The 27,644-nt window shown below is 36.0% G+C and overlaps 2 protein-coding genes and 1 pseudogene across 2 annotated transcripts in view; 1 reads left to right on the top strand and 2 right to left on the bottom strand.

Annotated features, from left to right (window-relative positions):
- Window positions 1-2,040: 2,040 nt before the first annotated feature.
- On the bottom strand, window positions 2,041-14,968 carry LOC120136333. The gene is made up of 3 exons (XM_039152395.1): window positions 14,632-14,968; window positions 14,258-14,347; window positions 2,041-2,220 (listed from the first exon to the last, which is right to left on the bottom strand). Exons 1-3 carry the CDS (start codon window positions 14,951-14,953, stop codon window positions 2,087-2,089), a joined length of 546 nt encoding a protein of 181 aa, XP_039008326.1. The 5' UTR covers window positions 14,954-14,968; the 3' UTR covers window positions 2,041-2,086.
- Window positions 14,969-18,572: 3,604 nt separating this feature from the next.
- Window positions 18,573-23,350, top strand: LOC120136292 (annotated as a pseudogene).
- Window positions 23,351-27,191: 3,841 nt separating this feature from the next.
- The window catches only part of LOC120136325 (phospholipase A1 PLIP1, chloroplastic-like), a 36,141-nt gene continuing 35,688 nt past the window's right edge, over window positions 27,192-27,644 (bottom strand). The window contains exons 6-7 of the mRNA XM_039152386.1: window positions 27,482-27,584; window positions 27,192-27,368 (exon numbers count right to left, since the gene is read on the bottom strand). The gene's annotated coding sequence lies outside the window, so the exon portion shown is untranslated. The remainder of the gene's footprint in view (window positions 27,369-27,481; window positions 27,585-27,644) is intronic.

Consider the following 27,644-nt stretch of genomic DNA (forward strand, 5'->3'; position numbering starts at 1 on the left):
TTAGTTCTACCATGAATATGGTCAAATATATTGTATTAAGATTATATATATCTATATAAATGGGGAATTTGAAGTGTAAAAAGATTGCCTGAAAAACCAATATGTCCTCATTTATCCAACTTACAAGCGAACATGCTAGTTGCATGCAGAAGATCATTCAGACCAAACTTTATTTTATTGTTGTGATGTTCCTTGCAGTTTAAAGAATACAAACTATCTACTGATCTGATAACTGAAAATCGACCTAAAAAGCATTTAGAGGTGACGGTAATTATATTATATATTTTTCTTTTCTTTTCATTTCCGTCTGTTCTTCATGAGGTTGGAATGATTTCTAATTCTTATTAACTTTCATTAATCCGTAATAGGATGCTTTTAGAGAAGCCAAAGCAAATGGTTTCGGTGTAACTGTGATCAGGAAAGGGGAGCTACGGCTGAATGTGGATCAAACTTTGGAAGAGGTGGAAGAAGAAATATGCGAGATTGGGAGCAAGATATACCATGATAAGATCATGCGTGAACGCTCTGTGGATATAAGCTCTTTGATGAAGGGCATGCTTGGTGTTGGTGATAAACCCAGGAGGAGGTAATTTCTGATCTTCTCGGTGTTTTTCTTTACAAAATAATGCAGTGAAGAATGGTATTCGATATTCGACATGGCTGATGGTACACACAGTAGATGTCTTCGTATTCTGAGTGTGCTGCTTTTTTGCATTTTGATGTCTCTTCTTTTATGGGTTCTTTTCAGAAGGTCAAAGAAGAAGCTCAAAAAGCCTTCCAAGAAATGAGACACTGTTCATACACCTAATGAGAACTGAGGAGTGAAATTGGAATCGACTGCTTGACAAGTTACGGGCCATTGAGATTTAAGAACTTAAATTCGTTCAAAAATACAGCTTTCAGGAAAATCTAAATGCCTGCAATTTTGTACGGACTGTTCTCTTTATTCACCAGCCATTATATTTTCCACCCGTTTGGGTTAATATCAAATTACCTTTAATCGTGTAAAACAACCAACTTTGCAATTAACTCGTCATAATAAACTTAGTTATGCTCCTTATCACTAAATCAAGATCTCCTTGGTCTTAATTAGGTACTGTAAGGCGGTTTTAATCCTCATAAGATATGCTAGAGGTTTTAAAAACCCCTTCCTGAAAAATCTCGGAAAAATTACTCTCTGGGGAGAAAAAAGTGTAATCAATTGAGTTTGGAAAATGATGTTGATCGGTCTCATATTAATAGAGGTAGATGTGACAACTAGGGACGAGAATAAGTCGAATTTTGAATTATTTGAATATATATATATATATATATATATATAATAATAACTTTAATTAATTCATAAATTGTTTAACTATTATTTTCTGGGTTTTTGAGTTAAATATTATTATCTATCAAAATTTTAAATCTGTAAAAAATTCAAACCTAAAATTTTAAATAAAATGATGGATTTGCTTAAGAGGTGACTGATTTTACTTTAATATTTTAGTATATATAAAAATTGAAGAGTTGTGTTAACTTTGAGTAATAATGACTATTTCACGACTATTATATCAATCAGGATGGGCTTATTTTTAAATCAATGATTCTTTAATTGAAAAGTTATAATTTGATTTATTTATATTCGATTAATACTTTCAATTAATGCTAATATTTAATTTTGCAGCACTCTATATCCTAACCTATTTTAATTTATTTTCTTATTTTATTTAGGTATTCATAAAGTATAGTTGAATTGAATTTTCGAGTTCAATAGCAATTTAGAATCTTCTCAAACTAGTTAAATCCTTTCGATCAAGTTCTTTGGTTTAGGACTCCGCTTCAAGATTGTTGGTGGTTGGTGAAGACGATTAATAAACCGCTATTAGCTGAAACAAACGAGAAACATAAAATACCGAGGCCTAGTTCGATCCATTTTGTATACCATGTTCATTACTGCTACATAAAAATGAAAGCTAAGCTAACAATTTACAGAAATAAGCTTGTGGGCTGGCTGCTATTGACTTGATCACAAGCTAAAGTCACACCGCTTAGATGTTCAAATTTGTTAACAACTTAAATTTGAAAATGCCTACTGAATAGGATGTCAAATCTTTGTTCTTATTCCCAACAACTTCAAGAAGATGAAGGCTACAAGACTCACCTGGGGATATGATTTCTTATCTTCATCGGACGGAGAGCACGGCTGCTCAGGGACAGAATCAACAAAAAATTCCTCCACTGAAACAAGTTAGATTATCAGTGTATTGTCAAATATACCCAGTACATTGAATGGGAGAATGTCAACAACTCAAGTCTTCAAAAATGTAAAATTGATGCCATTTGTGGATTTAGTCCCTTAATACAAAGAATTCCGATGCCTTACAGAGATTTTAATGCACATGGACGTCAATTCAAGGGATAAATCCGAAAGTTAAACACGCTTTAATTCAATTTGTAATATGATAGGCGCGATTTTAAACTTCTATTTTGATCCAGTTATACTCAGGAAACTGAAAGGGGAAGACTTCAAATACTTATTTATGAAATGAAGGTCTCAATATTCTTTTTGTATTTTTTTAAAACTAAATTTTTCATGATGAGTGTAGACACCCGTTTTTGTCCGGATCTTTTTTTTTAATTTATTATTTTATTTTATTAGTATTATTATTATTATTATTAGTAATATTATTATTATTAATTTACATGTTACATTTTGTTGCAGGCCACCAATAAGGCCCAATCCCAGAGCCCAATACAACCCAATAGCCTAACAAGTTCAAACCCATTGGAGCCCGACCCGGTTCAGACTTGAACCGGCCCAACTAAACCCTAACCCTAGTTCTGAGCCCTAGCTTCTGTCGCCGCTTGTATCCTCTGCTACCGCCGACTACTCCCATCTGCACCAACAATGACTCAATCAATTAATACAGAGAACAAATCTCATCAAATCCAAGAGTTATCAGCATTAATATAGGGATATCATTCCTTACGAACTGAAGTATCTCTCAAATCCATCAAACAACAGAGAAAGATGAGAGAAGAGAGAAGATAAAAAGAAAGCAAAGAGATTCGAAGGGGAAGCATTCGGGTTGAGGGGAAGGTGATAACCAGGAAAAAAAAACTCAAGAGAGAAAAAAACCGAAAACAAAAAAATCAAAGGGAATCCGTTCAAACCCTAGCACACAACACAGAGAAACAGAAAATCATAAAGCTACAAGGGAGAAATAGAAACATACCTTGGTTCGGGGCTGTGGAAACCCAAAGGTCGACGTGTTTTCGATTTGATTCGAAAGGTAATCCATAGATCTAGGGATTTAAAGGGCTTTTTAGGTTAAGTGGACTTGGGATTCGGGTTGTGGGGGAGAAAAAGAACAGTTTGGGGGTCTTTTGGCTTTCTCCGACAGTCGTGCGCCGCCGTGCGCTGCCGTGAGCACCACCACCGACGGCTGACTTTTCTTCCCCGATGAGGGGATTTTGAGAGAGTTTTAAACTCTCTCTCTCTTGCTTTTCTTCTGAAACGAGAGAAATGAATGGGAGATGAGAGGAATGCCTGATTTTAGGCTTAAGTATCCCCCACAAAACGACGTAGTTTCGAGGGGGACCAGTTTGTAATTTCAACGTGTGTGTTAATTACACGTTTAATTCCCCGTGCTTTGTAATATTTTGGTTTAGTCATAATGAATATTTTTGCTTTATTCTATTTTAAGCACTTATTTTTCTATATTTATTTTTTAGTCCTATTATTATGTGTTATATTATTTTTGTTAATGTTTGACTTTGGGAACTATATTTGTAATTATTTCATTTTTGTCACTGATCTGGTGTTTTGTGTAATTTTGTGGATATTGGAATTTGGCTACAATATTTGTAACTTTATTATTTTAGTCATTGTTTTCATAAGTTCTGATATTTCCTTTGATGTTTGAAATTGGCCATAACATTTGTAAATCCTTCATTTTAATCCCTGATTTAATATTTTGTATATTTTCCTGGGTGTTCGAATTTGGTTATGATATTTATAAATCTTTTATTTTAGTCATTGTTTAACATTTTGGTTTAATTATTGTTTAGTCCTCCATGTTTATTGTTTATTTTATTTTAGTCTATAAATATAATTTATGGGTTATTTTCGTTTCTAATACCTAAGTTATTTAATACTTGCAATTTGAGGCTCTGAGTTGTTTATATTTGTTTATTAGTCCCTAAAGTTTCTATTTTTTATTTTATCCCCTAGGTTTTCTGTTTTTGTTATTTGGATCCTTTAATTTTATGTTTTTGTCATTTTAGTCCTTTAAACTTCTGTTTTAGTTTTTTTAGCCCTTTTAATTTGGTTAAATTATTATTTTGATCCTTGTAATTTCAAATACTTATTTTTGCTCATTTTATTTCGGTTTGCAATATTTATTTGTTTTCAGTTTAGTCCATTATGTATGTGTATACATGTATGTGTATTATGTTAATTTTACTTTACATATTTATATATGTATATGTTGTTTATTACGATATGCTTATTTATTAATTAAATTTCAGTCAATATGCCCTTCTATTATTTTCAAGAACATTCGTCGTAAAATGGGTGTGAAAAGTACCACCTTATGGAGGAGGTGCGATTCAATACAACATTCAAACGGAAGGAAAATTTGAAATAAATCAATTTTTGTTTTACTAATTAATTTGTTTCTATTGTAATTCAAATGATGCAATGAGTATTGTTGTAAATAACAATTTATTTTATTTCATACAAATTGTCCGTATTTAATTTATATTCAATTTGTATTTTTTAATAGATGAGGAAATATTTTTTACGGATAAGAAATAGACGAGACAACTTTCTCGATGGAGGATTGTTAATCTCGAAGTTTCTTTTCAAGTTAAAGAATTTTTCCTAATTAAATAATTCAAAGCAAATTAATTAATTTCGATAAATGAATCATATTTTAATTGTCAATGTGAATTCATTATTTTCACCATTTACGACAACGTGTAAGCGACGCAGTACCAATTTTGGGCGTTGTAGGAGTGTTAATCCTTCCCCACGCGTAACCGACTCCCGAACCCGTTTAAATCAAATCTTTGGTAAACGCAGACCAGTTTTCGTCCTAAAAATGATTTTTCTTAAGATTATTTTAAAAAGACGTTTTTAGGTATTCGACCTACCTAACCCAAAGGCCGATGGAGACTCCTATTCCTTTAATCCAAATTCCTCAAATTTTCCAATTTAAAGTCATAACTACTTTTAAAATAATATTTAATTGTTTTAAAAAAATGGTTATGACAGCTTGGCGACTCCGCTGGGGAATTTTTTTTTAGAGAGTCAGGCTAAGTCGCTTACACTTTGTCGTCTTGGTGGAAATTATGAATTCGAGTATTTAGTTAACTTATGATCCGTTTATTGAGGTTTTTAATTGCTTCATTTTTAACTGTCATACTAACACTTGAATTTTTGCTTTCAGATCGATCCAAGTTTTTGTCAAGTTTTATCTCTCTTTCATTTTTGAGTCAAAGGTAGGTACGCTCCTCTTCACACACATCACGTGCATTTGCATGACATAAGCTCTAGACACGAGCTTTGATCCAAATTAGTCGGGTGAATGCTTTACTCTCGTAAGAATTTATTCTTCGTATGAGTTTTAGTAAATAACCCATGGGATACATACCTTATACCTTCGTAGAGATTTATTCCTCGTATGGGTATAAGGCAGTGAATCCCCTCGAATTGAACTCGTTCCGTTCGAAACCTGTAATGGGTGAGGATCGAGGGTCTGGCAGCCCAAGGGGGCACCGACATCAAGGACAATTCGGGTACCATTTTTCCGTTAGAGCTGAAACCATATATATAGTGAACCTTAGAACGGTCACCATAAGTATAGTCATATCGAACCTCTGTCTTTCAGTAAGTACCTAACTTAGGTGTACACAAAGGATGAGTGTTTCTGAACCTTTCCTTTTTACTTTAAATTCTGTTGAATAAAAGCATGCGAACTAGATATCATGCGGTTAGGACCAATTTCTTGAAAATAGATAATTTTGGGTAGAAATCATGTCCGGGTAGGATTGTTATCTATTGAAAGCATGTTTGGGTAGATATCATGACGGGGTAGGTGTTATATTCATCTTGGAATAACATTTTTATCCATATCAATTATTTTACATGTACTAACTCGTTTTTCTCTTTTGTTTTTACACACTAACTTATTTATTTTTGTTTGTGTCATTTTTCATCATTCTTTGCATTGCATTGCATCGACATAACATAATGCAAAAGTGTTGATCCGCAAGGGGATATCCATGAGAAAATCTTCACAAGAAGAGATAAAAGTTTTCAATCAAGCAGTCGCATACACAAACATGCACCGAAGGTTAAAAAAGTTCAGAACACAAGAATGAGACTTGCTCAAAGATCGTGCAACATTTGAGACTGAAGAGATGATCCCCTGATCCACTGAGTAATCCAGCAGTAGAGCCTCATCTACAATTATTTCATCGCTATCCATCAAGGAGTGACGCACTGACTTCAACACCGCCGGGGCATTAATGGTGTCAGATTATAGAACGCTTGAGGGGCATCGTTTTCAAGGACGAAGATCTGAGACGAAGCAACGATCTACTTCAGAATCAAACATCTAAGCCAAAGAATGTTTGTAAAGTGGATTGTCTTGTAATGTGAAAGCTTTTATTTCTGGTGAAAATTATTCTATGATATTCATCGTTGGGATCAACATATTTGCATCTCCATTTGCATCTTTGCATTTTGCATATGTATTTCATTTTTAAGCATTTTCACATGCATCATTCATAAAAACAGGGAATTAATCCATAGAGTATTTGATGAAGTGGTCCTAACCACATTTACAATTAAAAGAAGAAGCTAAAATCATTACGATGAGAGCATGTTCAGCTGGATGTAGGACTAAGCATACCAGGACGTTCTGAGAAAAGAGTCTCCATTTCTTGAGGTCCATAATGTTGATATCACATAGGAAGCTCCATACAGTCCGCTAAAAATTGTAAGGCACTGAAGCGCAAGATCCAGAACCTGATGGATTCAGGGGTATGTGCAATCTAATAAGGACGAGGGCATGTCATCTACCATTTGCATCCAAAGAGATTGTGTTGCTTGAAATCGTTTTTGTTCTACCTTTAATATTTTTTAAATATTTTTAATATTAATGTTTGAATTTATGCTACCTTCTAAGGTGGAATAATTGAACAAATTTTAATTTTTAGTTATTTGAATATCGAATAAATTACGTATTCTCTTAATTCTTCAAGAATTATGGATTTTTGACATATGGCAAGATTAAACCTTTCTTATCCCGTCTAAAACCCAAAATAAATATCTTGATTTTTTTACCCAGAATAATTCCTAGTCAATACCAAAGAACCAATTTTTGACATTCCCTCTCTTTGAGACCTTGAAACATTCTTTGAGACCTTGAAACATTCTTTACGGCCTTGAAACATTGCATTTATCCTTTTGATACACAAAAGCCATACCCATACCTTTCTTTCAACCAATAAAGTCACACCATCGTCTTCTTAGACGTCAAACCGACATTTTTCTACCAATAAAACCTACAGACATTGAGTACAAGATGTTCGCTTGTACATGATCATTTCTACAAGAAGACACAACGTGGGGTATCTTGCATCAATTTTCTAAAGATAAGCTCGAACAATTAAGGCATGCTGAGAGCAAGCAGAAAAAGAAATTATTTCAAAATAATTTTATCATGTATTAATTACATTTTTTTCATGTGAATAAAAATTAATCCTGAAAATCTATCCCCTGGGGATACCTCTGTTGCAAGGATTTCTATGTATGAGATGATGAACGGCTTTCTTTCTTTATCCCTTCACAACAGGAGAAAATATATATCCCTTGCGTACCCTATTTGAGCCTAAATGATATTTTCTTCTGATTCAACCCTAACCAAGGATCACCCTCCACACTGGGGGGCAAGTTGGAGGAAATCTGCTCACATGAGTGAAGACCATTGATCTATATAAGATACCGAAATGTGAACCAGATGCAGAGTGCAAAGATAAAATAAAAGCGAAGAATAAAGAAAATCAAAGAGAAAGAAACAAAGAGAAAAACAAGCAGAAAGAAAAAGAAAAAAGAAAAAAAACAAAGAAAAAAGAGGACAAAGAGCATAGACAAAGAGTCTCTCGACTCAAATGACGCATCGAGCTTCAAACCGCGAGATTGATCAAGCACAATCACTTCAGAATCACTTCACTCGAAGATCATAGAACATTAAGAGAAAGACATATACGAGCAGATCCAAATTGAGCAAAACCAGATTGAAGGCATCAGATTGAATTGATCCTTGGTTCAATTACCCTTAAAAACTTGTTTGGGCCTTTTATCCATTTCTTTCATAACCATGAACCCCAGCCTACATTACGTGCCTTAAAAGTCCATTCTAATCATAGATGGATTTCTAAACAGAAGAGACTATCTTCAGATTTCATCCCGCCCATCAGGATTAATATTTTATTTTCAAAAGGTTTTCTAAAATATTTAATGCATGATAGATAAAAAAATAACAAAAGGGGGGGTTCAAGACGTAAATTCTGAGTAACGTCTTGAAACCAAATGAGGATTCAAGTTGAAAACCTGAAAAGGTGGCTCGAATATAAAGAATGTACAATTATTGCATAGGAGGCGATCATACAAATTCCTTGATGAGGCATCACACAACCCGAATAAGATCATGAGAGCTGGGAGTCGGAGAACACTTCCAATAACTGAGTACATAAACTACTCCATCAGATCAGTGAACAACAAATAAATGAGAATACCAAACCTTTGACCAAAAATAACCACTTGAGACTTTTTTAACCTTCCTTAATTAACCATTTCTCAAATATAGCATTGATCTTGACACTTGTCAAATAGCTATAATTTATTGAAGGATTAACAGTGTAATTAATTCTTTGATATCCAATGAAATCTTGTTTTATGAGTTGTCAATTGTGAAACCTCGAAAGGGGCAATATTTTCAAACTTTTGATTAAACATTTTTCAAAACTCTTTTAATTGATATTTTCAGACTTTTGAAAATAAAAGAAGAAGAAAAACATTTTCAAACAAGATAATATCTCTGGAGGCATATCTTGGAATTCAACGAAGATCTCTCTGAAGCTCTAGATCGAAGCCGGGGCAAGAGAAGCCAAATTTTTGTGGCAAAATTTGATAGGGAAAAGAAAATAAAGTGTCTCAGGTCAAGGTTTGCAAGAGTACACACTGGTGAAAATGTAGACAAACTAAATCAATGATAGAGTGAAGATTGCTCTCGCAACCATTCTTTTTACAGATTAAGATAAGCACACACACACACACACACACACACACACACACACACACACACACACACACACACACACACACACACACACACACACACACACACACACACACACACGTACGTTAAATGAGTTTGCATCGTTGCATCAAACATTTATCATCAGGTGCATTAAAGACATTTTTTCCTCTCTTGAGGACAAATTCAATAAAACATCAAATAAATTTCATCTTGGCATCCATCATAACATCCAAGATAGTCAGTCAAAAATGAATCATTTTGATCTCTCAGGAAATCAAAGCTCGGAAATGACCATATGTCCTCAACATAAAAGAACAATGACATTCACAGGTGTGACTTCCTGAAGTCAACAATTAAGACATTTCCTTCATCAGCAGGAACAAACAGACTATCAGTATCCTTTGATGTTGTTTCTATCGAAACAAAATGTCGTCTCGCTAGAGACAGTTTCGTTTGAAAAACAAATTTTGTCTCGCTTGAGACAATTTTCTAAAAAAACAAATGTTGTCTCGCTTGAGACAATTTCTCTAAAAAAACAAATTCTATCTCGCTTGATACATTTTTCAGCAAATTTTGAGAATTTTAAAACAAATTTTTGTCTCGTTTGAGATAATTTTTCTCAAGACAAATTTCGTCTCGCTTGAGACATTTTTTTCTTCTCTGAGATACAAATTTAAATCTGTGGTACTTGAAACGAAACTAACCTCACTTGAGATTTTCAAAAACTGGTTCATCTCGCGTGAGACAGTTTCCCCTTTAAACACAAATCCTAAAATTGTTTCTTTTGAAACAAAACAAACACCTTTGAGATTATTTCCATGTAAACAAAATTGACAATCTTTGAATTTCTTTCTATTGAAACAATTTTTGTCTCTTGAGACAGTTTCTCTTGAAACAAATCTTTGAGTATGTTCCTTTTGAATAAAAATATTTGAGTTGTTTACTTTGAGAAGAAAATCATTGAGTCTGTTACTTTTGAAACAAAATTTTGTCTTTCTTGAGACAATTTCGTAAAAATCTTTGAGTCTATTTCTTTTGAAACAAAATTTTGTCTCTCTTGAGACAATTTTGTGAAAAAATCTTTGAGTTGTTTCTTTTGGAAAAAAAAATCTTTGAGTCTGTTTCTTTGGAAACAAAATTTTGTTTCTCTTGAGACAATTTCTTTTGAGAAAAATCTTTGAGTCTTTGGTAACAAAATTTACCATCTTTAAGTCTGTTTCCCTTGAAACAAAACAAACATCTTTGAGATCGTTTCCCTTGAAACGAATTTTGTCTCTTTCGAGACAGTTGTTTTTGAAACACTTATCTTTGAGTCTGTTTCACTTGAAATAAAGCAAATATCTTTGAGATCGTTTCCCTTGAAACGAATTGTCTCCCTTGATACAATTTCTATCAAAGTCCAATCTTTGAGTCTGTTTCTATTGAAACACATTTTTGAGTTGGTTTCCCTTGAAACCATCATCCTTAAAGATGGCCAGCCATCCTCATCATGTAGGAACCGTGTCATCCCCTGACTAGACCTCTTCATCACGTAGGAGTCGTGTCAACCATAGATAACTAGTCATCCTCATCACGTAGGAACCGAGTTATCACCACTCCTAAAGATGGCCAGCTGTCCTCATCACGTAGGAATCGTGTCATCCCCGACCAGGTCTCCTCATCACGTAGGAGCCGTATCACCCTTAGATAACCAGTTTTCCTCATCACGTAGGAACTGAGTTATCACCCTACCTAAAGATGGCCACGAACTCTTCATCACGTATGAGCAGTGTCATCCCCGACCAGATCTCCTCATCAAGTAGGAGTCGTGTCTCCTTTAGTCGACCAGACCTTTTCATCACGTATGAGTAGTGTCGTCCCCAGCAACCAACATTATCCAATTTCTAGGCAAAAGAAAGAGAACCAGACAAAAACGTGTTGTCTTATCGTCTTTGCCATATTCTTGTTAACACAAGAATGTGCAAAGAGGGGCAGCTGTAGACACCCATTTTTGTCCGGATCTTTTTTTTAATTATTATTTTATTTTATTAGTATTAGTATTATTATTATTAGTAATATTATTATTATTAATTTACATGTTACATTTTGTTGCAGGCCACCAATGAGGCCTAATCCCGGAGCCCAATACAACTCAACAGCCTAACAAGTTCAAACCCATTGGAGCCCGACCCGGTTCAGACTTGAATCGGCCCAACTAAACCCTAACCCTAGTTCTGAGCCCTAGCTTCTGCCGCCGCCTGTATCCTCTGCTGCCGCCGACTACTCCCATCTGCACCAACAATGACTCAATCAATCAATACAGAGAACAAATCTCATCAAATCCAAGAGTTATCAGTATTAATATAGGGATATCATTCCCTACGAACTGAAGTATCTCTCAAATCCATCAAATAACAGAGAAAGATGAGAGAATAGAGAAGATAAAAAGAAAGCAAAGAGATTTGAAGGGAAAGCATTCGGGTTGAGGGGAAGGTGATAACCAGAAGAAAAAAAAAGAACTCAAGAGAGAAAAAAACCGAAAACAAAAAAACCAAAGGGAATCCGCTCGAACCCTAGTACACAACACAGAGAAACAGAAAATCATAAAGCTACAAGGGAGAAATAGAAACATACCTTGGTTCGGGGCTGTGGAAACCCAAAGGTCGACGTGTTTTAGATTTGATTCGAAAGGTAATCCATAGATCTAGGGATTTAAAGGGCTTTTTAGGTTAAGTGGACTTGGGATTCGGGTTGTGGGGAGAGAAAGAATAGTTTGGGGGTCTTTTGGCTTTCTCCGACAGTCGTGAGCCGCCGTGAGCACCGCCACCGGCGGCTGACTTTTCATCCCCGATGAGGGGATTTTGAGAGAGTTTTAAACTCTCTATCTCTCTTGATTTTCTTCTGAAACGAGAGAAATGGATGGGAGATGAGAGGAAGGCCTGGTTTTAGGCTTAAGTATCCCCTACGAAACGACGTAGTTTCGAGGGGGACCAGTTTGTAATTTCAATGTGTGGGTTAATTACACGTTTAATTCCCCGTGCTTTGTAATCTTTTGGTTTTGTAATCTTTATTCTATTTTAAGCACTTATTTTTCTATATTTATTTTTTAGTCCTATTATTATGTGTTATATTATTTTTGTTAATGTTTGACTTTGGGAACTATATTTTTAATTATTTCATTTTTGTCACTGATATGGTGTTTTGTGTAATTTTGTGGATGTTGGAATTTGGCCATAATATTTGTAACTTTATTATTTTAGTCATTGTTTTCATAAGTTCTGATATTTCCTTTGATGTTTGAAGTTGGCCATAATATTTGTAAATCCTTCATTTTAATCCCTGATTTAATATTTTGTATATTTTCCTGGGTGTTCGAATTTGGTTATGATATTTATAAATCTTTTATTTTAGTCATTGTTTAACATTTTGGTTTAATTATTGTTTAGTCCTCCATGTTTATTGTTTATTTTAGTCTATAAATATAATTTATGGGTTATTTTCGTTTCTAATACCTAAGTTATTTAATACTTGCAATTTGAGGCTTTGAGTTGTTTATATTTGTTTATTAGTCCCTAAAGTTTCTATTTTTTATTTTAGCCCCTAGGTTTTCTATTTTTGTTATTTGGATCCTTTAATTTTATGTTTTTGTCATTTGGATACTTTAATTTTATGTTTTTGTGATTTTAGTCCTTTAAACTTCTATTTTAGTTTTTTAGCCCTTTTAATTTGGTTAAATTATTATTTTGATCCTTGTAATTTCAAATACTTATTTTTGCTCATTTTATTTCGGTTTGTAATATTTATTTGTTTTCAATTTAGTCCATTATGTATGTGTATACATGTATGTGTATTATGTTAATTTTACTTTACATATTTATATATGTATATGTTGTTTATTACGATATGCTTATTTATTAATTAAATTTCAGTCAATATGCCCTTCTATTATTTTCAAGAACATTCGTCGTAAAATGGGTGTGAAAAGTACCACCTTATGGAGGAGGTGTGATTCAATACAACATTCAAACGAAAGGAAAATTTGAAATAAATCAATTTCTGTTTTACTAATTAATTTGTTTCTATTGTAATTCAAATGATGCAATGAGTATTGTTGTAAATAACAATTTATTTTATTTCATACAAATTATCCGTATTTAATTTATATTCAATTTGTACTTTTTAATAGATGAGGAAATATTTTTTACGGATAAGAAATAGACGAGACAACTTTCTCGATGGAGGATTGTTAATCTCGAAGTTTCTTTTCAAGTTAAAGAATTTTTCCTAATTAAATAATTCAAAGCAAATTAATTAATTTCGATAAATGAATCATATTTTAATTGTCAATGTGAATTCATTATTTTCACCATTTACGACAACGTGTAAGCGACGCAGTACTAATTTTGGGCGTTGTGTGGGTGTTAATCCTTCCCCACGCGTAACCGACTCCCGAACCCGTTTAAATCGAATCTTTGGTAAACGCAGACCAGTTTTCGTCCTAAAAATGATTTTTTTAAGATTGTTTTAAAAAGACGTTTTTAGGTATTCGACCTACCTAACCCAAAGGTCGATGGCGACTCATATTCCTTTAATCCAAATTCCTCAAATTTTCCAAATTAAAGTCATAACTACTTTTAAAATAATATTTAATTGTTTTAAAAAAAATGGTTATGACAATGAGCAAGATAAAAGAATTATTAAACAAAGATATAAGAAATCATTATTATATAAATTTTAACCTAAAACGAAACCTACATGTATAATAAATAACTAAATTCCATTATTTTTATTTTAAAAAAATACAATTACACCAAACCAAACCATCCACATTACCTTATCATGCATAAGTTTTAGACTTAACACAAAATTCAATCATAACCAAGAAAATGAAAGGTCCTGGAAAATCCTATTCTATGTCAGTCAAAGCATATCACTTAGTAAACATCAGTATGCAACCTCATTACCTATATTATCGTGCTCTGAAGAATCAAGCAAAATTTCTGAATCAGAATGAAGAAAAGGAGAACCAGGGTAGTTTATAAGAGCACCTAGATCTGTGATAATTCCAAGGGCCACACATCGTGAGTACAAGCCCAATAAAGAAAAACAACAAATTGAACAATAAAAAGTTTTTTTTTTTTTAAAATGATGCTAGGTTCCTGGAGTGATGGTTTCCAAGGCCAATAATAAAGCAATGCACAAATTATTAAGAACAAAATGTTGAAAAACAGTTACAAAACAATGTGCGTGTGTGAGAGAGAGACACAGAGAGATGCCAAACTTAAAGATAAAATTTTAACTGGATATCTTTAGAGTGAGTGTCATAGCCACAGCTTACCTCCCAGATTTGACAAGTCTGCAGTCAGATCTGTGAGACTGAAGTCCCATTGAATCTGATCAAGTGATCTAAAGGAATCTCTTGAATTCCCAGCTCCATTATCATGTCCAAGCTGCAATCCTACAGAACTTGCCACATCTGTTGTGAAGGCTGAATCAAGTGCTGATGTGTCTACTCTCATCCCTGACATGTCTGATGCAGTGAAGGGAAAACTCCCATTGGATTCCACTGATGTACAGCTCACAGGCATCTCTGATATAGATGATATGGCAGTGGGTGGAGGAATTGCAGGTGTTACACTGACATTGTTGTCCTTCACCATGCTAGAATAAGAAAAACAGTTATCATTAGCATAATCACGAAAAAACAAATTTGGTTTATGAAATTAAAAAAAATCCAGAGATAATGTGATAAGGACTTAATATCTAAACATTAATGAAGAATGTGGTAGCAAAAGTTATTCATGTAGCAAACCTAGGACAGTTTGGGATTAGAGTTGAATAGAATAGAGTTGGTTTATGATAGTGTAGTATAATAGCCTGTCATACATTTTTAGCAAATCTGATCAAGTAGTTACTGAACATCTCAACCAGAAGAAGGCAAGAGAAAGCAGCACATAATAATCAAATCATAAATAAGGAAAGTTAACTGAAAGAAGTTGCGTAACTTATAATATGAGATCATGAAAATAAAGAAAAGCACCTTCAGAATTACCGCTACGTAAATATTTGTATGTTTAGTAGCCAATTAATAGTAGATCGAAACAAAGATTGTTATGTTGAAGTTTCTCACTCTCTCGAAGATCAAGATATCTGGTTGGAGGGCCTGCCATGAAGTGCTGCCCACGAGGATTAAGTTAGCGGCTGCAGAACTGGGTAATAGGTTGTGTCCGATGTGCCAGTAAGAGGAGGAGAATGTGATGCATGCGCTTAGGGACTGTCATCGAATCTAGGACCTCGAGTTGCAAGGAATGGCTCGAGGATTCTGCTTCCAAGTTGGATAGAGATGGTCTCTCGCGGTTTGTAAGGGTCCTTGGAACATTTGGAATCACCAAAACAAATGAATCCACAATAATGATTTTCAGGGGGCTTTTGAGGTAGTTAATGCGACATGGGTGGTCGACATCGATTATAAAGGTGCCTTCTTTGCTAGCACCAGTGAAGCGGCTGCTGACATTGTGGCCCGCGATCACCATGGCATGGTTATTGGCAAGGTGGCGTGAAAGTTGGATACTGCACTTACGATAGAATTGACTGAGGCCCTGACTTTTACGGAAGACATCCGCATGACGATGGAGAACAGATGGGACCAAGCAATAGTCGAAGGGGATACAATCTCCATTTTAAATCGCTTGGCTAACAGAAAGAAGAACGAAAGGAAGCATCAGCACTTTCGATTCAAGAAGAACGAAAGGAAGCATCGACACTTTCGATTCAAAGTGAACGGAAGGAAGCATCGACACTTTCGATTTAAAGTGAACGGAAGGAAGCATCGGCACTTTCGATTCAATTGTTCATCTTTTCATCAAGAAGATTAAATGTCAGAAATGAGTTGTAATTAGTTTTAGAGCTTACTATTATAGTGTGTTCAAGGTTAGAAGAACGGAAGAAGAAGAAGTAGAGAGAATGTTAGCATAATGAGTTAGTGCATGTTGTTTAGTGATTCTAGAAGTTTGTTAGCAGTTAAGGCTGTTAATGTTTAGTTGAGGTTGTTAATGTTTAGTTACAAAGTCTGTTAAGACTATAACAACTATGAAGAGCTGTTTATAAATAGCAGAGGAGTTGTAAACCAGATATGATATTCATTCTCTGTTCAATATACTAGTATTTTGTGTTTCTTCACTAGATATTCAACATGGTATCATTCGCCAAACGGTCCTGACCTTGGTGTTCGTCCGCTGCAATCTCCTTCTCCTCCGTTGCCGCCGGCTTCCGTTTCCAGCGCCGCTTAAAATGGAAGGCCACCGGCGTACGGAGACTAAACCGGTTCATGCTGTCAGACAAACGAAGGGCAAGTTGTTGATTGCCCGTTTCCTTCACTACCACCTCGGCATTAGTTGCCCTGCTGAAATGTACCAAAAATCAGGATGTACTTTGAAGGTCGATCGTGTTTGTGATTACAATTGTTCTAGTTGCAATTCAGTGGAATGCTTCTCCAATTGTTCTTTGTCTTCGAATTCTGATGCTGCTAATGGAAGTAAAAACGAGAGGTTGCATAACTGTCGCTGCAAAGCAAAAGAGTCAAAATCCATGAAAGCTAATAAGGTTGCTTCTTGCCGAAAAGAAAACATAAAAATCCGTTCCGACTTCGATGAGCTTAAGATCAGGAGAACTCGGATGTTCAATTACGAAGAACTTGAGAGGGCCACTGTGGATTTAAAGAAGAATCCGTGGTTGGAAAAGGAAGTTTCTCATGCGTTTATAAAGGGGTATTGAAAGATGGGATTGTTGTTGCAGTTATAAAGGCTATAATGTCTTCAGATAAACAAAAGAATTCAAAAGAGTTCCGCACAGAGTTAGATTTATTGTCAAGATTGAACCATGCCATCTTTTGAATCTGCTCGGATACTGCGAAGAGGGTGGAGAACGGCTTCTGCTTTATGAGTTTATGGCTCATGGATCATCGCACCAGCATCTTCATGGAAATAACAAATCCTTGAAAGAGCAATGGAATTTTTCGGTAAATGGTGTAGCGTAGTATTTTTTTTTGGTCTTGTATAATTGAAAGAACAATAAAGAAGAAAGAAATGAAGGTGAGAAAGAAGAACGAAAGGAAGTATCGGCACTTTCGATTCAAAGTGAACGGAAGGAAGCATCAGCACTTTCGATTCAATTGTTCATCTTTTTATCAAGAAGATTGAATGTCAGAAATGAGTTGTAATTAGTTTTAGAGCTTACTATAATAGTGTGTTCAAGGTTAGAAGAACATAAGAAGAAGTAGAGAGAATGTTAGCATAATGAGTTAGTGCATGTTGTTTAGTGATTCTAGAAGTTTGTTAGCAGTTAAGGCTGTTAATGTTTAGTTGAGGTTGTTAATGTTTAGTTACAAAGTCTGTTAAGACTATAACAACTATGAAGAGCTGTTTATAAATAGCAGAGGAGTTGTAAACCAGATATGATATTCATTCTCTGTTCAATATACTAGTATTATGTGTTTCTTCACTAGATATTCAACACTAACTAACCTGAAGACATTTCGATTATTGATTTTTTACTCAACGAGGCACGCTAGCTTCTTGTAAGGGCACCAAACATGTAAGCTCAATACGTCACTCGCGTGACAAACCGGGTTGCACACACTCTTGCTCATTGGTCCTGGTCGAGAACCAATCTTTTTTTATTTTCTCTTGAAGAACATGAACGTATAAAAAACGATGTAATCTTGATGCACATTTGAATGAATCTACAATTTAAATTTAATTTGTTTTATTTGGATGTAAAACACTCTATTAATCTCAACGAACGGCATTCAATTTATGATTATATCGATTAAAATGAAATCACTCTAAAAAAAATTATTTTTTTTATCATAGCACGGTAGACTAAATTATTTCTTTTGATTTATGTTATAGTCATTATAAATATTTTATTTTGTAATAATGTTTTTTCACCAACAACCGTATGTTGAGCATACATATAAATAATTTTAAAAAATATAAAAAACTATTTGATGTCCAATAGCAATTTTTGATATATAAATACGTTTAAAAGTATAATTTATTTGTAATTTGCACCATAAGATAAATTTTCTAAATGAATGGATGAATATTGGGCCGCCAATTAAAATTTAACCAACTTCTATTCATTGGTCAGATGTTGGGTCTATGGCCCAGGTTCAGTCAGAAAATAAGCGAACGACATCGTTTGAAGCACTCTTTTTACCCTTCCTTTTCTGAAGGCTAAAATCCTATCCCCGTTTCTTTCAAAACCTTTATCCCCTCTGGCCATTCTTTCTTTCATTTTGCACTGAATTTTCGTGTAAACAAATGATTATTAAGTTTATTCCTCAGGTTCGTCTTCTCGGCCATTCTCTACCGGCCACCGGTTTTACGACCGTGAAGCCCGGCTCGACCGTTTGCTTTAATTAAATCGGGTGTTCCCTTTTAAGCTAAAGTTATTTGGCTTATCACCTGGTTCGAATGGGAAACTCAGTGTGCGGAGCCTTTCCACCAGGCAGTCTCGACCGGGGTCCGGGGCAAGCTCCAAGTTCACACCTAAAATCAGAGGAGATGTCCGTGCCTCGAAGAGTCTGATTGAGGACGAGGCCGAGCTCAGTGACTGGGTCGGCGAGTTAAGAACCGTTTCGTTCCGTGGTCGACTCACTAGCGAAGACGAGGAATTGGATGCAGATAGGGAACGCAATAGGGTTATGAGTAGAGATGGGAAGAGGAATGCGGTTCCTGTGAAGAGGAGAAGAGAGAGTGAGTTCGACAATTTTAGTGAGTCTAGCAAGAGGGAGCCTCGGGGTCGGTTGGGTGATTCGTTTTCAAGGAATTCCCGGTTCGGTAAACGGTTCGACAGTGAATTAGTAGACGAAGACAGTGATGACAATGATGAGGAGGATGAAGAATCGTACTCGAGTAGAAAGACTCGCGGCGCGAAAAGAGAAGCTATAAAAATGGATTCACAGAAAGGAAAAAGAAATGGAAGAAGAAATAATTTGGGAAGAAAATCAAACTTGTATGTAGAGGAAGATAGTGATGTTAATGAAGAGAAAAGAAGTTGGAAAATGAAAGGAGCTGAAAATTTTCTTAGTGAGGAAGATAATGATATTAATGATGATGATTATGGAACTTTAAGAAAGAATGCGGGTTCTGCACTGGGGTTAGAGAAGGATGTTAACCAAACAGGGAGTCCTATAAATTCACAAGGGAATTCTGATTCTTATTTGAGTGAAACAAGGTCTGTTTTTTATCAACTTATTGGAGATATTTTATGTTTATTAGGTTTTTGTAAATGTTTGATCTTTTGTTTTGCTTGCAGATTTGATCAAATTTCAATATCTCCCTTGTCCTTGAAGGGAATTAAGGATGCCGGTTATGAGAAGATGGCCGTGGTACAGGAGGCAACTCTTCCGGCAATACTCAAAGGTTCCTTTCCTTTCCTGCATTATTATAATTTATACCAGAATCAGTGATGGGATCTTTGTAGAAACTATTTCTTGTTTTTTTTTTTACCATTGACCACTTTTTCATTATTAATTGCGAGGAAGCTAAAGTGCTGTAAAACAAGCTGCAACCGTGTGGCAGTTCTAGAATTTCCTTTATTTAAGTAGCTTCCAAAGAATAATATATGGAATCGTTAAAAGGTAGCCTGAAATGATTAATCTCTCTGGTTTATACATCTCTTCAGCTTGATATTTGCCTAACAACGATGCTGTTTTGACTTTTGAGCTGTACCTTTAGGTTGCTAATCAGTTGATGTTCTGAGATTCTGAAATGATATTGCCTTTATTTTGATCTCTGCACATTGTTTTTCGGGCGATGCAGATGCATATTTTTAGATCCCAACAGCTAATCACAATTTTTTTGATTCAGGTAAGGATGTACTGGCCAAGGCCAAAACAGGCACGGGAAAGACGGTAGCTTTTTTGGTAAGACACTGCTTTTGTATGTTTGAGTGCACTTCGTCTGTTTACCTTGGGGTTAATATCTGCTGCATAACCCCCCTTTTTTTTAGTGCGCTCTGTATGTTTTGCACTATCAAAGGGTTTCTTTCTTCTTCTTCTTTTCATTAGGTATAAGTACCCAGGAAAATAAGCATGTTTCTTTTACTCTTTTTGCAATCTCCTGTTCTTAGCTTTGTGCCTCTTCTAGGCAGAGAGATTAATCATAGGCGTCATGATAACTAGTTCCTTTACAAACATTGTAGAATCTAATAATTATGAGCAGCAATTGCTGTTGAGAAATGAGAATGTGCTAGAGTTGTTCACTTTGCTTACTCTTTGTTCTTTATTTTCAGCTTCCATCAATTGAAATTGTTTCAAAATTGCTTCCTGTTGATCGTGATGTTAAGCGGCCACCAATTCATGTTCTTGTGATATGAGCTTGCAAGTCAAGCTGCTTCAGAAGCTAAGACCTTGCTGAAGTATCACCCATCGATTGGTGTTCAGGTTGTGATCGGAGGTACAAGACTTGCTTTAGAGCAAAAAAACCTGCAAGCAAACCCTTGCCAGGTTAGTTTGTTATCATGAACGGAATGGTTAGAGTTAGACATATATCTTGATCCGTATTTAAGTTGTTAAACTGTTGTGGTGTCATGAACTGGAATGAGATAGTATAGTTAACATGAATAAAACTTTAGATTGTATTAATCTATCAATTCAAGGGAATATCACAGGGTCAAATGGACTCTAGGTCTTCGCCGTGGGTTAATACTGCATTTACCATCAAGGCCATGGCATAATAGGATGTTACATTTTACCCCCATTTTAACTGGCAGGTTCTTGTTGCTACACCTGGAAGGCTCAGAGACCATCTTGAGAATACTGCAGGGTTTGCAACAAAGCTGATGGGTGTGAAGGTCCTTGTACTCGATGAAGCAGATCGTTTATTAGACATGGGTTTTCGTAAAGACATAGAAAGGATAATTGCTGCTGTTCCGAAACAAAGACAGACACTTCTATTTTCTGCAACAGTTCCTGATGAGGTTTCTTTCTTTATCCTGTGTTGTGCATTGCATATAGATGTTTCACATATTTGAAGAAAAACTAAAGTTCTAAAGTAAATGGTGTGAAGGTCCATCAAATCTGCCACATTGCATTGAGAAGAGATCATGAATTTATCAATGCAGTTCAAGAAGGCACCGGTGATACACATTCACAGGTAGATTTTTTCCGTGATGCTTTTTTTCCCCCTAAAAATGGAATTTCTTCTTATTCGTTAAATTCTGGATGTTTCAGGTCAGACAAGTGCACATGATTTCTCCACTAGATAACCATTTTTCCCTACTGTATGTTCTTCTGAAAGAACATATTGTAGATGACCTTGACTACAAGGTGTAATTTTACTTCACATTTCTTTACTTTTGATTATTAGCTTTCAGTTAGAAGACATTTACTCTTCTTGTCTCGAAAGCTTTTGCTACCATAAAAGTGTGGTTCTGGTTCACCCCAATTGTTAACTGTTTAATATTGAAACAAGGAAATGTGTTGTTTTCCAAAATGTTGCCTATGCCTTTTCATTTTCTTGTCCTTAAAACAAGATATCTAATGTATCAACTATTTCTGTAGGTTCTCGTATTCTGGACTACTGCTATGGTAACAAAGTTGGTAGCAGACGTTCTTCGTGAGCTGAACCTGAATGTTAGAGAGATTCATTCAAGAAAATCAGAGTTACAGAACAAAGGTATCTGATGTATTCCGAAAGTCAAAAGGTCTATTCTTGTGACATCAGATGTATCTGCTCGTGGGGTTGATTATCCTGATGTTACACTTGTCATCCAGGTAAGGGATTATTTTTCTAATTAGAATTAAGGTCCCCTGTTGTTTAATGGTTCTACTACCGGTAAAAAACTGATATGATTAAAATCTGCACCAAAATGAGGTATTTCGCTTCTAAGTCAGAACCCCTACTCTGTACACAAGTGCATTTTTCTTTTAAATTCCGGTGGACTTTCTATATCCTGTTCAATTTTCAGAGGAAGAATAAATTCTTTATATCCTATTCAATTTTCAGAGGAAGAATAAATTCTTTCTTCATCTCAAACTTTTCTTATACGTATATGTACACTCTGTTTACTTTGCGAAGTTTTCTTTACCGTTGATGGTCACATTTTGCATTTTTCTTTTTCTTTTACCATCATAGGTGGGCATCCCATCTGATAGACAACAGTATATACATCGGCTAGGTAGAACTGGGCGTAAGGGTAAAGAAGGACAGGGAATACTCTTACTAGCACCATGGGAGGAACATTTTCTATCTAGCATCAAGGATTTGCCTATAACAAAGGCTCCTTTGCCATCTTTAGATCCTGAAACAACAAAAAAGGTAAGCTTAGTTGAATGTACCTCTTCAGGCATTTTATTCCTTGTCGTTTAACTACAACGAGGAACTCTTGATGTTCCATTAGTTTCTACAAATTGGTGAGTGATTACTCTGAATTTTTTAAACTATGGTTGAACAGGTGGTAAGGGCACTTTCTCATGTAGAGATGAAGGCCAAAGAATCAGCTTATCAGGCATGGCTTGGTTATTACAATTCTGATAAGAAAGTAGGCAAGGATAAGTACAGACTTGTGGAGCTTGCAAACGAGTTTAGGAGAAGCATGGGTCTTGACAACCCTTCTGCGATTCCAAAGCTCGTACTTTCGAAGATGGGGCTCAGGAATATCCCTGGTCTGCGTGCCCGATAGACTGCCGAAGCTGAACCAGTAATTCAGGCATCTCAATTATCAGACCTCACCCTTGAATATTTAAATATTCTTTTTGCATATCAACATGTATTTAAGTAATCATTACCATCTTTCATCCTGCAGGATCTTCAATTTAACTAAAGAGAGATCTTGAAATGGTAGTCAACACCACAACATGGCCAATGGCATGCAACACCAATGGAAACCCCTATTTTGAAGGAAAATCCTAAACAATTTGAGTTACAAAATGATATAAACTCGGTTGTAATCCTAAGGAGCTCCTATTTGAGTTACAATGTGTAAAACCCTAACTCTTATCGAATCTCCAATGAACAAAAAACTAACTTCCGAATCCTGCATTCTTTCGTCATCTTGTATCTGTTACATCTTCAAAAAAACAGGGCAATTCCAGAAAATGAATTTTTCTTAAATTCCCATCAGTTCATAGTATACATAGATGCATAAAGCCAAGAAGCACGGTTGATCCATCTTTGGAGAAAACCACTACTGTAAAGGGGGTTGGGAATCCTCATCTTCGATTGTAATTATTATGGGCCACTGATCTGGCAGTAAAATTAAATCCACCAGCCATGAAAAATAAATGATAGCATCATAAAACAATCTGGTCAAAACGAATCGATTTAAATTCTATTCAAGTTGGCCATAAAAATTACTACATCAAAATTCTATAGCAAGATCGGAAAGACGGTACAACAACACCCTAGATGCAGCGTACTTTTCAGGCAGGCAGCTTTCAATAACAAACTACCTCAGACAAACAAGAAGACAATTTACCTTCAGAGTGGCGGTGAAGGAGACTGGTTCCAGTGAAGACCGTTGACCATAGGTACCATGAAATATTGGCTCATTAAGTATTATCCCGCCTGAGCTTGCTCACATCACTTGGCTGCGATGGAGAAACTTCATTCTTGCCTGATAAACCCACCGAGGTCCAAGTGATCCAATTTCGAGCAGTTCAGCAAGGGAAGCATGGCCAGAATTATGATCATAAGGATACAGCATGACAGCAGATGGAATGTAAGGTCCACTATATGACACCCAACTGGTGTTCATGGCTGGCAGTGGGCACACACCGTATGGCATGCTAGCACAACTACTCAGGGAAGAGTTTGAGCGGGTTGATCCATTATGAGACTGGTATGACGTAAATGAATCGTGCCTATGTGAGCAACAAGGCCTCTCAGCTTTACTTTCACCAGCAACAGCTCCAAATTGGTCAAACGTGAACATTGATTTTCCATTCTGATTGCGACTATGGCTGCCCCCAGCAGCTCGCGACTTTGAATGGGTATTCCAGTTTCCTTCTCTATCACCATGATGGCCATTTTGATCGTAATTATGTTTTCCCCTCCTTGAATTTGCAGAATGACGTTCTCTCATTGAAGCTTTCTGAAATAGAAAAGACTGTATAAAAATTATTGAAGGTTGTAATTCTCAAGGTTAAAAAGTTACAGAAACGGGAGATAAGAGACATTAAGATCTTTTCAAATATCTGATAAACCAGAGTAAAGTAGTTAGCATATTATGAAGATTGCACCTCAAATGATGGTCATGTGACCAACGTTCTCCAAGGAATGCAATTATCAAGGGTATCAATTTAAGGTAATAAAACTCATTACAGATTGTCATGACTTACAGGATTTGGCAGGTATGTCCCGGTACCACTGCGGTCTCTTTTGCATTTCATCAGCATACTGTTGGTATACACTAGCAGGTCTGCTTGAGACAGTTTGAGTAGGAGCAACAGGAAAAGTATAAGTTCCATAATTCCTTGGTGGAGAAAAGAGACTCAAATTAGATGGAAGAGGTCTCCCAGGTTCATCTAATGGAAAATGACCCTGTGAATAAACGGGTGGCACCACAACAGGTGAAGGATAAGCTAGAGGGGGAGGAAATCGTGAATTTTGGCATGACTGTCCGTACTGCAAGTTTTGCCAATGGTTAGCAGTATCACCATTAAGAATACCAGATTTATGCTCTGCTGGCTTGAGAGATGTAACCATTCTCAAAGAATTAGAAGTGCTTAACACCTCAGACTGATCAAGTCTTTCAGATGACTCGGAATTTTGACCAGAATCATTGTCGTCCGAACCTTCATCACAACTAAAATGGCTTGTGGATGCATCTGGAGTTCCTCTTTCTGCTGAAATGTTGTACATAGGGCAAAACAAAAATGGAACTGGTGGTCCGGTTATTGTGAAGAACAAGGGAGAAAGTCCAGATTTATCCATAGTTCTTTCCCCTGAATCTGAACCTAAGAGCAATGCAGCCACATGTATCAATGGATCTGAGCAATCTGTCTGAGCTGCCTCAGATCCAGGCATTTGATGCCTTGTAACGGGTAAAGAACCAGCCGGTTGAGGTGCAATAGTTCTTTCAGCCATTTCAGTGCTCACTAATGACTGTGGATTCCAGTCTCTGCCATCATCTGCCAGAGAGGAATGTTCAGATACGATCTTACCGTTCCTACCTGCAGCAGAAGGAAGCACAGACGCAGCTGTTTTCCTACCCCGTTTCTCCCTAGATGGCTTAGAGACCTTAGCTGATGGCCCTTCCCAAGAATTTTCTGATGAGGTTGTACTTCTGTAAGAACTAGTATGTGAAGCAACTAAGGGTCTAGAACTTGAAATTCTTTCATTGAAATTAACGTCAATGCCTCTGTTATATTGATATTGGTAAACATCTATATGATCTCCCCAAGTTGATCCTTGAATTTCTTCAGAGAACTTGTGTTGTAATTTAGTAGAATTATCAGAGCTGCCTACCCTAGATGAAGAAACAAAACTATTTCTAGCTGAAGTAGACTGTTGCTTATCATCTGACTGAAGCATTTCAAAACTTCCATTGTCAAGATCAAAACCACCACTAGATCCCCTATCATGTTCATGCCATAACTCATGTTCTGCTTCCCTTAGGTACATTTCCGAAAAACCAAAATTTTCACTGCCAGGCTCAACTAGATCAGCATTTGAGGCTAATCCAATGCCAGAAAAAAATGGGCCAAAGGAGACGGGACCAATCCTTGGGGAAACATTTGAATTTCTTTAGGAATAAATCCACCCAAATTTCTCTGATTGTATCCCATTGATGAGACTGGATATGGAAACGTAAGTGACCTGCAACTAAATTTAATGGAAAAAGAATCTGACCATTAAAACCATAAGCTTCAGATGATGCTATCATGTTCACTAGATCTTGCTCTTCTTGATGCATTCCTTGTGCACCTGGAATTGAAGAAAAGTCCTGACCCATGGTTCCCAAGCCCGAATCCTCCTGACAACTAGTTAGAAGACTTTTTGGAACGGAAACAGCATCAATGCTTTGGTGGGCGGAAGAGCACCTAACAGATAAAGAATCATCACTTGAACTTTTATCTTTATTTCTTTCCACCATATCAGAATCCATGTTCTTCCTGGAAGCAATCTGGGTTTTCCCACTTTCGGGCACTCTGTTCTGTCTTCCTTGAAAAGTATATTCCCCATATGTTTCAGTAAGCTCAGGACTAGATCTTGTCCTTGCAAAAATATATCTTCCTTGAACATCATTCACCACGGTGTCTGCTTTAGAAATATTCTGACCTGTACCACCATGCACGTTTTGATCGTAATAAGAAACATGTCTACACTGATCAGAGGTCTTTGAGTTGCTAATGCTACCATAACTCTTTTGGCTCTGAGTGCAAGAAACAGCTGATATATCACTAATCTTAGTTGTGTTTTCAGATGCATGATTAACTTGCTGTAAGGAAACACCACATGGGCATTGAGCTCCTTCAGCTTGAGTATCAAGCCCTGATGAAATATCGTTTTCTTTGCTGATTGAACTGTTGACATTCTTAGATCCATGAGTTTGGTCTGACTTTAACAATCTCAAGCACCACAGATTATGCCTTGGTGCGTCAGGGCGATGGCCACTGCCATTCCTTTCCCATGTATTCATGAAGGATTGATTTACTTCATTACAATCTATCATCAAGGACTTTCCATAGGTCCATAGAGGAATAAGATGAGGAAAAAGGACATTTCTAATATATCAGATAGTTAGCCAAGGATAGGAACTTATGACCAACAAAAGCAAGCAGCATAGTACTTGAAGCATAGGTTGCCAAAAAAGGGAGAAACATGTCATAGAATAGAGAGAAACCACAAAATTGTACGAGGAATAATCACTAAATATAGATGTAATTACCTTTACTAACACTACGTCCAAGGTTGTTATTGATACGCAAAGGATCGATCACATTGAAATGTTTAGAAACAAAGGGTTGGCCCTGATTTCCTTGGCAAGCAGCATATCTCGAACTACAAGTATTGAGAAAATATTTGCTAAGTAACAACTCTCCACCATCTTTTCGAGGAGGTTCTGCTGCAAAAAGTATTTTGAAACAAGTAATTAAGACGAGAACTAGCAATTTTTTTTTTGCAAATAGATGTTTCTTGTTCAAAGCTCGGCATTGGATGTCCCAGAAATTGTAATACCTGTTATATCTGGCAGTGAGCTAATTGGAACAGGACCCCAGAGGCTAACGCAAAATTTTTCCCAATCAAACTTGCTAAAGAACTCCAGAAAACGATACAGGACCTATACATGTAAAGAAAACAAAATCATACAGATGTACAGGAGAAAGAAAAAAAAGACATT

This window comes from Hibiscus syriacus, unplaced genomic scaffold, assembly GCF_006381635.1.
Source record: "Hibiscus syriacus cultivar Baekdansim isolate YM2019G1 unplaced genomic scaffold, ASM638163v2 tig00110622_pilon, whole genome shotgun sequence".
Classification (NCBI taxonomy): Eukaryota; Viridiplantae; Streptophyta; class Magnoliopsida; order Malvales; family Malvaceae; genus Hibiscus; species Hibiscus syriacus.

Excerpts from the sequence above, each read along its gene's own strand:
- LOC120136333 (XM_039152395.1), bottom strand. The coding sequence starts at position 14,953 with ATGGTGAAGGACAACAATGTCAGTGTAACACCTGCAATTCCTCCACCC. Across the intron at positions 14,348-14,631 it reads AGACTTGTCAAATCTGGGAG|ATCTAGGTGCTCTTATAAAC; the intron begins GTAAGCTGTGGC and ends GAATTATCACAG. Across the intron at positions 2,221-14,257 it reads TTCAGAGCACGATAATATAG|TGGAGGAATTTTTTGTTGAT; the intron begins GTAATGAGGTTG and ends AACTTGTTTCAG.